A 17477-nucleotide genomic window follows, 5' to 3' on the forward strand; every position below is an offset into this window, starting at 1 on the left:
CAGAACCAAATTCCAAGTGAAGCACAATTTTCCTTTCCCACAACTCAGTATCAACTGGAGGGACACCTGTTTTTTAAGAAATGTTTCAAGTCAGGCTATTTATGGGGGTGGACAAGGTTCTCTGTGGGCCAATGTATAATAATAATCATTCAGAATACATTTATTATGAATGCATGTGATGTGTGAATATGTATCAGGCCAAGTAGTAGAAATTTTCATTTCTAATGAGGACAGCCTATTACAAAGTAGATTCACCGTTCCTACAGAATTCACCAGAAATAACTTATCTACTTGTCATGGTGAGTATGTTTAACTGTATCTTTAAAATTATTCTTGCTCATTCTGTGCTGTTTGATTTTGTATTTTTAACAGTATCTGACACAGTTTAGTAAACGGTTCTTGAATTGAAAAACCATGTTCTTCAGCCCAATTATGGATGAGACACCACTTTAATTTACTTATAAGTCCAAGACTAGTAATTATATCCCTTTAGTACAGCGGGAGATGATGGCATCACTTCTTCAAAGCCATTAGACAGGTGCTTTTCAAGGTTACTTTTCCTTGTTTCTGATAGATTTCATAGATTCAAAAGAACATTTTCCAGATTGCTTCACAGAAATTTCTTTAAGTGGATTGCTGCCAGTACCTGTATTTCCTGGAATATTTAAGTAACATTAAAATCAGTTTGTGGTTATTAAATATTTGCACAATGATCAATGTTTTTAATACGTCAAACATGCAGAACGATTTGCAACAGGCTGAGCACAGGCTCATCTAAATGCCTGGTAAACAGAATATTTAAAGCATGTGTTATAGTAGCCATAAATAAAAAACCTGAATGTCACCCACTTCCAAAAGTCATTAGCAGTGCCTAAAATATCCAGGGCTTATTTTGGTTTATCTGATACTGAATATGACTCAATTATTTTTAGATGTTGCTTCAGAAAGCAGCTGAGGCAACAGTGCCTTGATTTTCACAGTGCTTGGATTTGGCAAATACACATAATTCATAGTTGAGTTTCTGGAACTCTGCACTGAAGCATCCAAGCTGCCCAGACTCTTCAGGTTACTGAGTTCTAACGAGAGGAGCCAGTGACAGTTGAGAAATCGATTTTCCCCTGGCCCATTAGTTTGCTAGATGCTAGGAGTGGGTAAACAAATGGAGGAACTTAAGTGTTAATGAAAAAAACAAAGGTAATGACCCATCCTACAATTAATTTTCACCCACCCTATCTGATAATTAGAAGCTTTTCAGGTGAACGGCCTCTTGGTTTCAGTGCCAGTATGTGCAGCACAATCTTAGTAAAATTGGGCCCAGATTCCGCGATCTAGGTCTGATTCGCCTCCTCCCCTTAACCCTCAAGTTATGTTAGCTGACCTGAACTTATCACTCTACTCTTCTATTAGAAACAACCGAAATGGAATGCCTTGAACAAATTTGGGAAGAAAATAAAATTTAGCAAAAGAGCTCTCATCCATATAATCAGCAAAGTCAGCTTCACACCATTCATTCCTTTCCATTCTGCCTAGATTAAGAGAATCCAAGTATCTGGAATAGAATTGAGAGAAGTAAAAAAGATAAAAGTCTGTTTCTTCCCAACCTGATCTGCCCTGAGAACTCCCATGGCCCATCGTCCACTTAGAAAAGGATAGAAAAAGACCACTGAAGCGAGAGGGACTCATAAAAAGAGAGCATTGAGAGAATAAAATGGGGGAGAAGTTATTTATAGCCGTTGATACATGATTAAAATTGCAAAAGCAGGAATCTAGTTGGAGTTCTGATCTGAAATAATGATAGCATTATTTTTCTAAAAAAAAAAAATACCTCCTTTGTGGCCTTGAGATTTTTCTGAAAAGATAACAGAAAGGAGGATTGCTCTTTAGCAATTCAAGTATCATAGGCATCATTTTTTTCAAATACGGACACCTAGCATGGACACCTAGCATGTTTCATAGGCTGGAAGGGAGCCATACTGTGACTCATTCATCCTTCTGCCTTTCCATTGCAGGTCAGAGCCAGTGGTCCTGTGCTGCCTGCCCCCAGTCAGGTCCAGGTAGCCTACAGGGGAGAGAGGCAAGGGAACCAAGCCCACCCCACCCCCCCCACCCCCGACTCAGCCTCAGCCTGGCTACGGCTCCCACCCTGCTGGAGCCTTCACTGCAGGCGCCACTCCTGGAAGGAGGTTGAGGCGGGTTGAAGGAGAGGATGTGTGCCCAGAATCTGAAGGTGAAACTGTGGATATACATACTTCTTTCTCATAGAAACGCCATCACTCAATTCTGTTGGGTTCTCTTGAGTACCATGCCTTGGGCATGTGAGGAGTTAAAGAGGTTTTAGTAAACTGGCCTATGTCTACACATTAAAAAGTGAATTCTGAGAAAAGGTAGTTTTAGTAGGTCATTAACAAAACACAACTAAATGATCATGATGTGTGATCAAAGTGTTTGGAAAACATTCTGTACCCCTCCTCTTTAATATTTACAATGCATATTAGCATATTCAATCCTAAGTTTATAGGAAGGAGTCTGTTGACCTGCTTTTCCAGACCTTATGTAAACAAAGACCTTTTGTTCTCCCATGAAGTCCCTTAACATGTTAGAAGACATGCCCCGTCGCATAGGTCACAAAATATTTTCCATCAAAGTCTTGACAGTAGATATTTTAGGCTTTGTGGTCAGTTTGTCATGTAAAATATGGACAGCCAGTTACATTTGCATTTCAGATAAACAACAAATAATTTTTAATAAAAAGATGTCCTCAACCTGTCCCCCAAATTATTAGCTGTATTGGTTATATTTGTTATTATTCACTAAATCTAGAACCTCGCTTTGTGGGCAAGGACAGTGACTGCCCCCGTTGTTGGAGCACAAAAGCAGCCATAGACAAGGCATGGAGAACAGGCCTGGCTATGTGCCAGTACAACTTTATTTATGGACGGAAAAATTTGAATTTCATATAGTGTTCATGAGTCAGGAAATATCATTTCTCTTTTGATACATTTTGTTTTCAACCATTTAAGAATGTGAAAGCCATTCTTAACTTGCAGGCTATATAAAACTGGGCAGGAGACTGACTTTGGCTGGTGGCCTGTAGCTTGCTATGCTGTAAATGCTTTCTGAACTACCAGGATTTAAACAAGTGGCTTCTTGTGGGTACAACCAACTGGAAAATTTAGGTATGCCAGTGTCAATATCTGCCTGAGGACGGATTCAGCACCCACTGTTAGAGAACTGGGCTTTGAGCTCTGCTGCTGCTCTCCATCTGCTTCAGACTCACCTACTTTAAAGAGAAATCAGAGCTGAAATGGTCCCTTCAGTAGGAGGCAGGGCACCATATGACCAGTTCTTAGCAGACCACAGGGCCCTTCCACCTATGAAAAGCCTACCAACATACCAATCTAATACACAGTTTTAGACCGAATGCCTAGATCAACATTTTATTAAAGAAACAAATAGAAACAAAAAAATCCACTTAACAAGTAAAAATAAAACAACAACAACAACTCACTTAAAACAGGAGGAGCAACTCCTTCCCTTGAAATCGGGGAATTATATTTGCACCTGGAGACTTGTTTGGGAAGATGATCAAGAGTAATTTCTCCCACTGTTGGTTTGACCTCAAACCATTCTACAAAACATGAATACAGAAACTCTTTGTTAAAAATTCACCATGGCCATTGCCAAAATAAGACAAGTTAGGCAAATTATTTAGGCATCTCTTTCGTCATATTCTAAGAGTGGTGTGAATATGAAGGTTCTTAACCCTCTCCCCACACCTCTGATGCACAAAATGTTTGCTTTAAAAAGTTAAAGACAACATCTTTATGTTCCTATTACTTTTTAAATAAGTTTTTATTCGAGGGCACCTGGGTGGCTCAATCGGTTAAAGAGTCTGCCTTCAACTCAGGTCATGATCCCAGGGTCCTGGGATCGAGCCCCGTGTCGGAGTCCCTCCTAAGCAGGGGGTCTGTTTCTCCCTCTGTCTCTGTCTGCTCCCCCCCCACACTTGTTCTCTCTCTCTCTGTTAAATTAATAAAATTTTCCTAAAAATTAGTTTTTATTCAATAATAATATGTATACAGAAAGATGAACAAATCATGTGTTTACAGCCTGATGAATTTTTAGAATGAATACACCTGGGGGACCCATCGCCCAGATCAAGAGATAGTAATATATCACTAGTACCCCCAATTCCCCTGGTTATCTCTCCCATACAGTACCCTAAAAAGAAAACACTGTATTGACTTCTGTTGTAACAGGTTAGATGACTTTTTTAATAGTTCATGTATTTTTTATATTTCATATAAACACACAGGATTTCTTTCATTTTTCAAATATGTTTCTAGTATAAAAATAGTGACTTAAAATTATTCCCACGTTTCCCATATTTCTCATTAGATCTATAAACTGTCACACCTGGGCATTAGTTTCCCTGTGCTTCTAAAGATCACTTACCCCTCCTCTGCAGCTCAGCCTTCACTGAGGCTTGAAGAAGAGTCTAAGGTAATTTCTATTCATGAGTCAGCCCCTGGTAATGCTATATACAGTTCTGGTCGGTAGCATTCTCAGAACTATAATTATCACAGTCAATTACTTTGGCTGAGCTTAAAATCAGTCTCAAAAATCAAGGCTGGTGATAATAGAACACTATTCAAGAATCTGCAGAGTTGAGATGATCTGTGGCTAAAGAGAAATTGTGTTCAAAGGAAGATGATAGAGGTTAGCTTTGCAGAAAGATGAACTTTTGAATAGAAGATTAAATAGAATTGTTTTGTTTTAGAAATCCCAAGTAGCACCAATGAGGAGCAGAAATGGTGAGATTGACTAAGTGTAAGCAAACAGGTATAAAAAAAATCGTCTGATTTGTGGTATCAGCAAAAGAACTTGAGAGAACTAAAATGCTGAAGTGCGGTAGGGGGCTGGCAAGGAGTTGTCAGTGTCATAGTGTTCTAGGGTCTTTATTGTTGGAGAAAGAAAGTGAAGACGCTAGTTTTAGATTACGATAAGTATGCGTGGTAACATTTCTAGGGTAGCACTAAAAAGAGTACAGATTTTAAATTTTCCAAATTCGTTGGTTGGTGGGGGGTAGAGGTCATAAAATTCAATCCAAAAGAAAAGATAAGTGAGACAAAAACAAGAAAGAGGAAAACAAAGACCATAAAATAATATGCTAGGTGTGAATGCAAATACAACAGTAGGCAGTACTGCTGAATTCATGACAATAAAAATCACAGTGAATGAAATAGCAAAGGTCCATGAATAGGATACTTCAGAGAATTGCAGGGCTTGCTAATTTACCATGTACCAGCACTCAAATATAAAGCAATAGTAACTAAGTGTGGGTGTTGATGTTGCACACGGGCAAAGTCAGCTAGAGCCCAGAAACAGGCCCATATATACACAGAAACTGGAAACATTTGAGACAGGAGATTATTACAAGTGGTGAACAAAAAGAACAGATGGTTCAAGAAATGGTTCTGGGACAATTGGTTCTCCATTTCAGTTGCAGACAAATTAAGATCTTAAAGGTTAGAGACTAACCCCTTACCAGATCTGAGCTTTGCAAACATTTTTCCCCCATTGTATAGGTTCCCTTCTCCCTCTTGTTCCTTTTCTGTGGGGAAGCATTTTAGTTTTATACAATCCCACATGTTTGTTTTTGCTTTTGTGGCCTGTGCTTTTGATGTCATTTCAGAAAAAAAAAAAAAAATCATTGCCAATGCCAATGTCAAGGAAGTTTTTTCCTCTGTTCTCTTCTAGTAGTTTTATGGTTTCAGGTTTTATGTTGAAGACCTGTTCTGGCCTTTATGTTGAGGTGTGAGATGAGGATCCAATCTTATTCTTCTGCAAGTGGATATCCAGTTATCTCAGTGTGATTTATTGAGGAGATTATCTTTTCCCCATTGTGTGTTCTTGGCATCTTTATTGAAGATCAAATATCTGTAAATGCATGGATTTATTTCTGGACTTGCTCTTCTGTTTCTTTGGCCTGTATGTCTGTTTTTATGCCAGTACCTTACTGTTTTAATTACAATAGCTTTGTTTTATAGTTTGAATTCGGGAAGTGTGATGCCTCCAGCTCTATTTGTCTTTCTCAGGGTTGCTTTAGCTTTTCAGGTTCTTTTGTGGTTCCATATGAATTCAGGATCGTTTTTTCTATTTCTATAAAGACTACCATTGAAATTTTGCAAGTTTGCAGTGAATCTATAGATCAATTAAGTAGCATAGATATTTTAACAATATTAATTCTTCTAATCCGTGAACGTGGGATGCCTGTTTATCTGTTTTCTTTTATTTCCTTCATCAGTGTTTTATAATTTACAATGTATAAGGGAGTAATATCCAAAACATGTAAGGAACTCATACAACTCAAGGGCAAACAAAACAAATAACCCAACTAAAAACTGGGCAAAGGACCAGAGCAGATGTTTCTCAAAATTAGAAACACAAGAGTGCCTGTCTGGCTCAGTCAGTGGAGCGTGCAACTCTTGATCTTGGGGTGTGAATTTGAGCCCCACGTTGGGTTTAGATACTACTTAAAAATAAAATCCTATAACAGATAAGATATACAAATGGCCAACAGGTATATAAACAGGTACTCAATATCATTACTCATGATCACTAATCAGGGAAATGCAACCAAAACCACAATAACGTATCATAATACACCTGGCTAGAATAGCTAATTGTCAAAAAGTACAAAATATTTAAAAGTGTTGGTGAGAATGTGGAAGGAAAGAGAACCCTTCTACACTGTTGGTGGAATGCAAATTGGTACAGTCATTATGGAAAACAGTATAGAGATTCTCCCCAAATTTAAAAATAGACCTACCATATGATCCAGCAATACCACTTCTGGGTATGTATCCAAAATAAATGAAATCAGTATTCCAAAGAGGTATCTGCACCCCCATGTTCATTGCAGCATTATTCACAATAGCTAAAGATATGGAGATGTCCATAAATGTCCAAAATGCGTGAATGTATAAAGAAAATGTGATATGTATATTTACACACACACATAATGGAATATTAATCAACCTTTATGCTAAGTGAAATATGCCAGACATGGAAAAACAAATACTGCATGATTTCACATCTAGGTGCAAGTCATGAAGTAAAGAGTAGAATGGTAATGTCCAGGGATTGGGGGTGGGGGGAACATGGGGAGATGCTGATCAAAGGTATGCAAGATGGACAAATTCTGCAGGTCTAATACATAGCAGGGTGACTATAGTTGATAGTGTATCATGTACTTGAAATTTGTTAAGAGGTTTGATCTTAAGCATATTCACCAAAGTAAACAAGCAAGGAAAAACAAGAAGCAAAGAAAGAAAATGGCAATCATGTGAGGAGATGGATGTGTTTGATTGTAGTGATCATTACACAATGTATATCTACATCCAAGGGTACGTCAAGCTGTACCCTTAAATATATATGATTTCTATTTGTAATTTATAACTCAATAAAGTTGAAAATTTTTTAAAAGTGAAAGGCTAACATAGCAACGTTTTCCTAGATATGTCTCCTGAAACAAGGGAAATAAAAATGAAAATAAACTCTTAGAACTACATCAAAATAAAAAGCTTCTGCACAGTGAAAGAAACAATCAACAAAACTAAAAGGCAACCTTAATGGAATGGGAGAAGATGTTTGCAAATGACCTATCTGATAAAGGGTTAGTATCCAAAAAATATAAAGAACTTCTACAACTCAACACCCCCCAAAACAAATAATCCAATTTAAAAGAAGGCAGAAGACATAAACAGACATTTCTCCAAAGAAGTCATCCAGCTGGCCAACAGATATATGAAAAGATGCTCAACATCACTCATTATCAGGGAAATGCAAATCGAAACTACAGTGAGCTATCAGCTCACACCTGTCAGAATAGCTAAAATCAGTAAACACAAGAAACAAGTGTTGGTGAGCATCTGGAGCAAAAGGAAGCTTCTAACACTGTTGGTGGGAATGCAAACTGGTGCAGCCACTGTGGAAAAGAGCATGGAGGTTCCTCAAAAACAGGACTACCCTATAATCCAGTAATCACACTCTGGGGTATTTACCCAAAGAATACAAAACCACTAATTCAAGGGGATTAATGTACCCCTATGATTATTGCAGGATTATTTATTATAGCTAAACTGTGGCAATGTCCCAAGTGTCCATCGAAAGATGAATAAGGAAGATGTGGTATATACACGCAATGGGATTTTACTCAACCTTTATGAAAGCATGAAATCTTGCCATTTGCAACAATGTAGATAGGGCTAGAGAGTATCCTGCTAAGCGAAATAAGTCAGAAAAAGACAAATACCACATGATTTTGCTCATATGTGGAATTTAAGAAACAAAATGAGCAAAGGAAAAAAAGAGACAAACTGAGGAACAGACTCTTAACTTTAGAGAACAAACTGAAGGTTACCAGAGGGAGGTGGTTGGGTGGTGGAGTGGGGGGATGGTGGTGAGCGCGGGATGGCCAGGACAAGGTGATGGGGCTTGAGGAGTGCACTTGTGATGAGCACGGAGGTGTTGAATGACTATAATGTACACCTGAAACTAATATAACACTGTATGCAGGTTAACTCTACTGGAATTAAAATTTTAAAGATGAAAGTGAGAGGCTAAACTTTAGTCAGTTTCAATATAGGAGAATATTTTTATAACCCCGTGATGCCAACAGTATTGACTATGAAGTTTGTATTTGCTTTTCATTTCTGCCTTAACAAATTATATAAATTTGGCGACGTATGAACAACAGTCATTTTTATCCCACAGTACAGAAGTCTGAGGGCTTCTTTTTAGAGTCTCAACACTGGGCTGAAATCAAGGTGTTGGCAGGGCGGCATTCCTTCTGGAAGCCCTGGAGATCAATCTTCTCCTGTGCTCATTCAGGTTTTTGACAGAATTTGGTTCCTTGCACTTCCAGGTCCAAAGTCTCTATTTTGCTGCTGGCTGTCTCTGCAGTTGTTCTTTCCTCCTTGAGGCCATGCCCATACCTTCCTGTGCTCTCTGAATGGCCCCTGCAGCCATGGCAGGTGGAGGCCCTCTCACACTTCAGATCATTTCTACTTCTACTTCTGCTGCGTTGCTCTGATTCCACTTGGAGAAAGATCTCTGCTTTTAAGTGTTCATGTGATTAGACTGGACCCACCCGAATAATCCAGCATTAACTCCCTACTTCAAGGTTTGCAACTTCTGCAAAGCCTCTTTTACCATGCAATGCAACATGTTCACAGGTTCCAGTGATTAGGGCACAACAACAATAGGAACAATCTGCCTACTACAAAGATTGATACAATCTAAATTAAGAAATATATATGAATGGAATTAAGAAGAAAAGTTGCATGCATAAACTTTTTTTTTTTTTTTACATCAAGGAAATTATAAACAAAGGCAGCAGGACAATGATCTCTCTCAGAGGGAAGTATGGAGAATGCAGGAAGAAGGACACCAGCAGAGTGGAAAGGTATTGTTCATGTGCCACTTCAGAGACTACATAGGGACAAAAAATGTTTATTCATTGTCTTCTTGAAATTACACATTCGCATTATATGCATGCATGACAAAAATCAGAGCAAAAGTTTAACATTTAAATACACAAAAGAATTTGAATATAAAATTCCACAACAGGATTAAGAACTTCAATTCTTTCTCTACTCATGAATTCATGAATAGAGCCAGAGATGAGAGCAAATCAAGGAAGAGACACAAAAAATGATAGGCAATGGAAGACAAACAGAGTAAGAGAGGACAAAACCCAAAATATCCAACTCACAGTTTGAAGGGGAAGTTACAGTTAACTGTCCTCCTTTCCTTCCAGACTAGAGAGAAAAATGTCTCTTTTCTTCAGAAAACTGAGTTTCAAGAGAGAGAGAGAAATCCTAAGGACTACAGTGGCCTCATGCTTTAGTGCTCCGGGTGCCATGGCCATGACAAAGTCGCTAAGTGCCTAGAATCAACGACTATAAAATTCCAAGACATGAGTGGTGTCCTGAGTAAGTGTGAGAAAAGTAAAACCAAAGGAGAGAAAGTTCACTTATTTTGTTTGTCATCTGTTGGGACTCTGACGGCAAATGCTGTGGATGCTTTGAGAATTATTTCAGTGATGCCTCTGGAAAGTTGCCACAGGTTGCCCCAATCTGTCTCACCTTACCCAGTCTCCATATGGAGCCTGCTACAGAATGGGGGACACTGGACATACTCTAGAGAGCATCTAGAGTGAATCACAGGAATCCAGCTTTTCCTGAAGCATCCTGACGAACTCTGAAGGGGTCCCATCTCTTTAGTAGCTTGAGATGAGATGTGACATTTATTTCCCACAAAATTTTATGTGAACATATGCACTAATATTTTTTTTTAAAAAATGCTCATGTGATTATTAATACACTAAAAAGTACTAATACACTAAGGTAGGCTATGCCTGCATTTGAAAAGACTATTACATAAACCACTCCAGTGATGATAAATCACTCCACTGCTGCCATAAGAGAACTACTTTCCCTTTAAACCAGTGACAGAAAAAGCAGAAATGGGCCAGATGATGGCCATCGTTTCCTTCATCTGCACTCAAGTATGGCCTCATTCACTTGGGAAGAACTTAATCGACTATTTCCAAGGAAAAAGGAAAACTTACTTGGATTCAACTTTCTGCTTAATTTTCTTTGCAACATCTGTAAAAGTAGGAGGAACTCTACTTTAAGCTCGTTGCTGAGCATGTTGGGATTGCTTATTAATTCTGACAACCTAATGTTATCTTTAATCAACTTTGAAGCTGTCGACCTGGGAACCAGGGGCAAACGCATCTGGTAACTGTAGTCTGTGAAATTCACGAGGTCGTCCTGGATACTTTTAATTCTGGAAATAAAAAAAATAAATAAAATAGTGTTGACAAGCCACATGGTAGTAATGAGACCCATCGTATCCAATTTTCCCGTTGGGTTGTGTCACTAGACAATTCCAGAGGACTTACTCTCTATGTGTTAACAAAGTATAAACCTCTTGGACCAGGATTTCTGGTACTCCGGCTTTGCAGTGAATTGTCCCGTGGATTAGCTCTTTAGGTAGTTTAAATTTTTTTCTTGCCAGGAACTTTAATAGAAAGAAAGAACTTTCATTAAATTCTTATAATGAATATATTATGTTCTAGACACATGTCCATTTATGAATTCACCGTAATCCCCCTGTTGTCTCCCAACTAAATTGTGTGTGTGTGTGTGTAACATGTTAATTATTAAGATATTGTTCTTCAATGAGAAAACCAATTATTCCATCCCACTCCAATTTGAAATGAGTGTGCCCGGTTTCATAAGGGACTTGTGACAAACTTTCACAACATTCTTTTCAACACAGGGAAGCTGAGGCCAGCTCCGTAGCACAGCCGTCCAGGCTGGCGCAGGTAGCCCAGACTTCAGGAGTACACCTTCAAAAACACCCATTTCTTAGCAAAGCGTCAGTGAGCGCTAATTTACCTTCTCCAACTGAGCCCAGTTATCCAACTTGACCTTCAAAGAAGTTCCGTTTTCAAAAGATGACAGTTTAAGCTCCCTGGGGTAGTAGGCAGTGAATATTTCTGCAATCAGGAAACCATTGGAAAAATCCCTGGTCCATAGTTCACATTAAGGAAATGAAATAAAATGTAGTTACTTTTGCAGTTGTGATAGTTTATGATCAACCAACACCGATTGAATATTCCATACTGACAGCAAATCACTCATAAAATTAATTTTGTGGGATCATCGCCCTGAGGAAGACTTGCCATGGGACAGCATTTTGATTAGGTTAGATACACAGCAAAGGCTTGGGTGTTCTGTTTATGAACCCACACTCTTAATTTGTATCGAATTGCGTTTTAACACCATCCCCAGCGCATTCCCATGCACATTGAAAATTTCAGGCACGTGTTTACTAAGGAAGATTTAAATCAGTAAACCAGAGTCCTTGGCTGCAAAACACGTCATCGTCTTCACGTGCAGGGAAGGTAGCTCGCATTCCCGGAGCAGATATGCAGCCTGGCAGGCTCAGGGCGGCTGCAGTGGAGCAGCACCTTTTTCCAATCCCTGATGGAAAAAAACTAGATGCCTTCCGGAGGGTAAACTGATCCCCACGAGTATGTATTTGATATCCAGGGTCTCTAAAGGAAGAGCCTTGCCTATGCAAGGTTGTGCAGTCCCGGGCATTCTATATGAGCTCACGTCTACGGGGTAAGGACTGAGTGGATAACTACGGGGGGAGAGTGGGGGTCCCTCGGGGTGTTTGCGTGTGCGCCCAGCCCGGGGGTGTGGCTGGAAACCTGCACCGGGCGGGCCGGTAGCCGAGGGGCGGCCCCGGGATGCTCGGCCGGCGCCCGCCCAGCCTCGCTCCTGCACCTGCTGACGTTCCTGGGGAAGAAGGTGAGATCCAGGCCCTGGAGCCAGCGCAGGACCGAGCGGGACAGGCGGGAGCTCTTCGGTGGAGGCGGATACACCAGACATTTCCTAGGCTTCCCCCGGGCGGGGGCTGCTGGCTGCGGTGAAAGTGACGCTGACCCGGGTAGGGCTGCCGCCGGCAGTGTCCCAGGCCGTGTTCTCCGGCCGGCGGCAGCCATGGCGCTTTCTGGGTTTCTATGGCAGCATCTGCGGCGGGGCGGAGCCTGTGGGGGCGGGCGGAGCCTGTGGGTGGGGGCGGGGCCTGTGGGGGCGGGGCCCCAGCGAAGGGAGAGAGAATTCGTGGGCGGGGCGGAGCCTGTGGGGGCGGGGCGGAGCCTGTGGGGGCGGGGCCCCAGCGAAGGGAGAGAGACCTCGTGGGCGGGGCGGAGCCTGTGGGGGCGGGGCCCCAGCGAAGGGAGACAGACCTCGTGGGCGGGGCGGAGCCTGTGGGGGCGGGGCCTTAGCGAAGGGAGTGAGACCTCGTGGGCGGGGCGGAGCCTGTGGGGGCGGGGCCCCAGCGAAGGGAGAGAGACCTCGTGGGCGGGGCGGAGCCTGTGGGGGCGGGCGGAGCCTGTGGCGCGGGACCCCAGCGAAGGGAGAGAGACCTCATGGGCGGGGCGGAGCCTGTGGGGCGGGGCGGAGCCTGGGGGGGCGGGGGGCGGAGCCTGTGGGGGCGGGGCCTTAGCGAAGGGAGTGAGACCTCGTGGGCGGGGCGGAGCCTCAGATGGGCGGGGCCTGCGAGTGGGCGGGGCTTCAGCAGTGGTGGGGCCTCAGGGCCTAGAGGGTCCCCCAGTTTGGGGAGCTGCTTTGGGTTGGAGCACAGGATCCCTGACCTCATTGGGTGGACGCTTTCAATCCTAGTTGTAGTTAGCCTCACTTCTAACGAATTTAGAGCCTCCCTCCAAACCTCTTGCTCTTAGAAATTTACTTTTAAAATATTGTGGTTTCAGCCCAAAGTCCTATTGGCAGTTCAACATTTTGAGGGTATGAGGAGTCTCCAGGAGATATGACAGTTTTTGTTTAGAAATTGGAAATAATAGAGTATTTGCTCCAAAACGCCAAAGAAAAAATTTTCGAAATTAAAATGAACGTCTAACGTCTGCAGATTTAACATGTTTCCTTAGTTATTACATTAAGCGTTCGTGAAAGTTACGTAATATTCGAAAATAATTTGTAAGTTTTCGCATTTCACAAAGATGTCCTCATATATAGGATTCATTCATTCAGCAATCATCTGGATCCCTGGTAGGTGCCAGGCACTGACCTAATAGTCTTTTGGGATTTTTCAGTGAACGACGCAGAGGGGGAAAATGATGGCAGAGCCAGCATCGACAGTTATAAATTAAATATTTACACAACAAAGTGATTAAAATACTTTAAAAAGTTTCCAAAAAAAAATCAGTGTGGCATATAGATACATATTATTATGCAAGATAAAATATGAGACCGTCATAGTGGAGCTATATAATATTTTGTTGTTTACTCATATACACATTAATTAATAAAGTAAACCAATATGAGCCTATATATGGTTTGAAAGCAAAACAAAAATGAAATTAGGAAAGTGTTTTCTTTTTGCCCAATAAAGTCTTTTCATGAAGGATTCATTCATTCGGTGAATTTTTTTGAACAACCCTCCTGTGCTATGTTATGCACTAGATCTTCACTATCCAATATTGTAGCCACTAGCCACCTGTGGCTATTTAGATATAAATTTAAATAAAATAGAGTAACACTGGCTACATTTCAACTGTTTAATACCCACATATGGCTAGTGACTACCTGTGTTATACAGCAGGATGCAACAGTGTGATGGCAGGAGGTTGTATTAGACCTCTGTGCACTAGATTATTTATTTATAGAAGGTACACAGATATAAATATCAGTAAAAATATCATGTACGCTGAAAAGCTCTGCCATGATAAAAATATATTAGTATTAGGGAGGAAGCAAATAATTTGGCCTAAGGGACTGTAGGAGTCCTTTCAGAGAAGGTGACCTTTGGTTTGGATCTTATAAGGCAGTGGTTTTAAATTGTCGATGACAGAGGCTTTGGAGCACCAGGTCTACTTTTTATTATTTATGTGACTCTGAGCGAGTTATATAACCATTTTTATTTGTAAAAGGAGGAAATAAATAGGGTTTACCTCAGAGGGTTGTCTTAAGGATTAAATAAACAAGTTAAATATGCAAAGAGCCTAGAACAGCGGGCAGCACGTAGCAAGTGCTTAGTTCCTATAAATTATGGTTTCTGAGACAATCGTGGAAATCTGTGGGATGAGGGGGACGGGGACCGTTCTGCACAGAGTGAGTACTGTGAGCAGAAGCACAGATGACATAACCTGTGACATGAGAGGGTTTTTTTTTTTTTTTTTGTGAGTTTTGGGAAATAACTCATCATTAGGGTTAGAGAATGTAGGCTTCAGCATGAGTTCTAACCCAGGATTTAGGTAGTAACGGCTAAGAAGGTCGATTGGGCTTGAGGCTTGCCAAGAAGCAGAACTTTCGGGTAATAAATGTGCCAATTGGTAAGCAGGTATCTCTGTTTCAAACACTCTTCTGGAACTTGTTGGAAGTCCAGGATGTGATTTCGCCTTTGCTAAAAGTTTTACTAAATTCTGACGATAGGGGGAGGTAGCGGGAGGCCAGGAGGGGCAGGGCAGGGAATGTGACCTGCTGTTCCCCTGCTGCTTGCATGCACACGGGTGTCACCAGGGCAACAAAGCCTAACCTGGCAAGGGCAGCTGGTTCCACTCTCCAACTTTTTTTTTTTTTTTTAGCTCCCCTGGAGACGATTTCACCATCCTCCCTTGGGTGTTTAGCAAGCACTGAGAAGTGGCCCTCCTTAAAGGGTCCCCGATTTTACTCTGGGACACCCCTCTCCCGGAGCTCCTGAAGAGTTGGCACCAGCTGTGTAGTGACTCTCCCCTTTCCGAAGTCCCTCTATAGAACTTTCCTCCAAATTCTAGGCTCTTCTAACCCTAGCTTCTTCAATCTGCTCCCTAGCAGTGGCAGTTGATTCTCGAATCATCTATTTCTGGTAGTTTGACGGTTGCAGTGTAGTTTTTCCCTTGTCCGGATCTCTTCCCCCATTTCCTTCTATTCAGTTCGTGTTGGTTAACTTGTGGAGTTACTTCTGTCTCCCTGCCTGGGGCCGGATGGGACACTGCCTCACAGGAGGAGTGATGCTTCCCTCTGCCACCAGCTGGCCTGCATCTGCCTAAGGCAGCCGAGGAACCTGCTAGTGCTGCTCTCTGCTCACCAGGTCCAGGCAGCAAGGTGTCACCAGTAGAGCAGCCCGTGGGTTCTCCGGGTGTTAAGACCCTCAGCCACCTCTGCTGATCGTGTGGCAGAGGCAGGAAAAGCACCTTGACCCAAGGCGAGATCATGAATGTGCACTACTGGGCCTGCTCAGTAAAGGCAGGCCGCTTTTGGTGGTTCTTGCAGGTTGTTAGAGGGCGGGAAGGTGCTTTCCAGATCAGGAGCCGCATATCAATTGCTAGGGACTGGGGCGATTATTCCAGTAAAGATACTTCAAATGGAAAAGCAGCTCTAATTGAAGTAACTGCCTGATAAAGTTTACAATCACTTATTGTCACCCTGTAAGTTCCACCCAACTTCCACACAGTCCAAACGACCATCAAAGTCAGTAGCTGGGGACACCTGGGTGGCTCAGTTAAGTGCCTTCAGCTCAGGTCATGATCCTGGAGTCCTGGGATCAAGCCCTACCCTCAGGTCTCCTGCTTCTTGGGCAGCCTGCTTCTCCCTCTGCCCTTGCTACTCCCCTTGCTTGTGCTCTCGCTCTCTCTCTGTCAAATAAATAAATAAAATCTTCAAAAGAAAATGTCAGTAGTTGTTTCTGACTTATCACCTATCAAGAGAAAATTCAGAGAGCTTTACTTGATATAAACATTTTGTTGAACAGGAAACAACCTGTTCTCAGACAGGGAGACTTGCAACTGAAAATGGATACAAGGTAGCGGATGGAGCAGGTTGTGTTCCAGGCAGAGGGAACAAGGTTTGCAAAGGCAAGGAGGCCAGATGAGTTCAGGGAGAATCAAGCCTGTTTTTTGTTGTTGTTTTTTTTAAACTCAATTTGCCAACATATAGTATAGCACCCAGTGCTCATCCCATCAAGTGCCCCCCTCAGTGCCCGTCACCCAGTTACCCCATTTCCCTGCACACCTCCCCTCCCACAACCCTTTGTTTCCCGTTTCTCAGAGTCGGGAGTCGTTCATGGTTTGTCTCCCTCTCTAATTTTCCTCACTCAGTCCCCCTCCCTTTCCCTTGTAATCCCTTCCACTATTTCCTATAGTCCACGTATGAGTGAAACAATATGATGATTGTCCTTTGACTTTCCTACCGTGAGCTTCCTTCTCAAGGCCCTTCGTGATCTGTCCCCTGCTCACTGTCTAACACTCGCTCTCCTGACACACATGAATCTTCTGGAGGACAGACGCTGGCCAATGCACACTCCCACCAAAAAGCGGGTTTCATAGAATCTTCTGGAATTCAGATGCCACCCCCAGCAAGAAATGGAGTGGGAAGAAAGAGGCTTGTATTAACTGAATTCATCTGAAAAGTGTACTTAAGGGACAGAAATCAGTGACTCGAATGAATCACCCCAAAGTGGCCCGATTTCACTGGGTGAAAGGAAAGCTTGAGATAACCAGGAAGTTCTACTAGGATAATAAAGTTGCCTTTTGTACACCTGAATATGTGGTTTATGAAATTTGTACCTACACCATAGGCCTCTTATACACCAAACGTGTTTTGAAAAATGTATCTGAATTTCCAAAGTTACTTATTAAAAGATTCCTTGAATTCCAGCACACTATCCAAAATGGTAATTATTTTGACCTATCATTTTAACCTATCATTTAAAAAGATCATTTTTGACCTATTTTAACCTATCATTTTAAAAAATGTGAAAACGGAGACCTCCAGAGCTGAAGTGCGTTGTAGGCCCTACAGCAGATGGAAGGGTAATAACTCACCTGAAGTTTCTGAATAAACTTCCTATCATCAACACCGAAAAAATCTGAAGATGATTATTCAAGTTTCTAAGGG

The 17477-nt window shown here is 41.8% G+C and overlaps 1 protein-coding gene across 1 annotated transcript; it reads right to left on the minus strand.

Annotated features, from left to right (window-relative positions):
• SPATA4 (spermatogenesis associated 4) lies at positions 1-12586 on the minus strand. The gene is made up of 6 exons (XM_041752977.1): positions 12369-12586; positions 11472-11601; positions 10973-11091; positions 10637-10857; positions 3509-3628; positions 1-655 (listed from the first exon to the last, which is right to left on the minus strand). The coding sequence occupies exons 1-6, from the start codon at positions 12584-12586 to the stop codon at positions 552-554; spliced, it is 912 nt and encodes a 303-aa protein (XP_041608911.1). The 3' UTR covers positions 1-551.
• Positions 12587-17477: the final 4891 nt, after the last annotated feature.

This window comes from Vulpes lagopus, chromosome 4, assembly GCF_018345385.1.
Source record: "Vulpes lagopus strain Blue_001 chromosome 4, ASM1834538v1, whole genome shotgun sequence".
In the NCBI taxonomy this organism is placed as follows: domain Eukaryota; kingdom Metazoa; phylum Chordata; class Mammalia; order Carnivora; family Canidae; genus Vulpes; species Vulpes lagopus.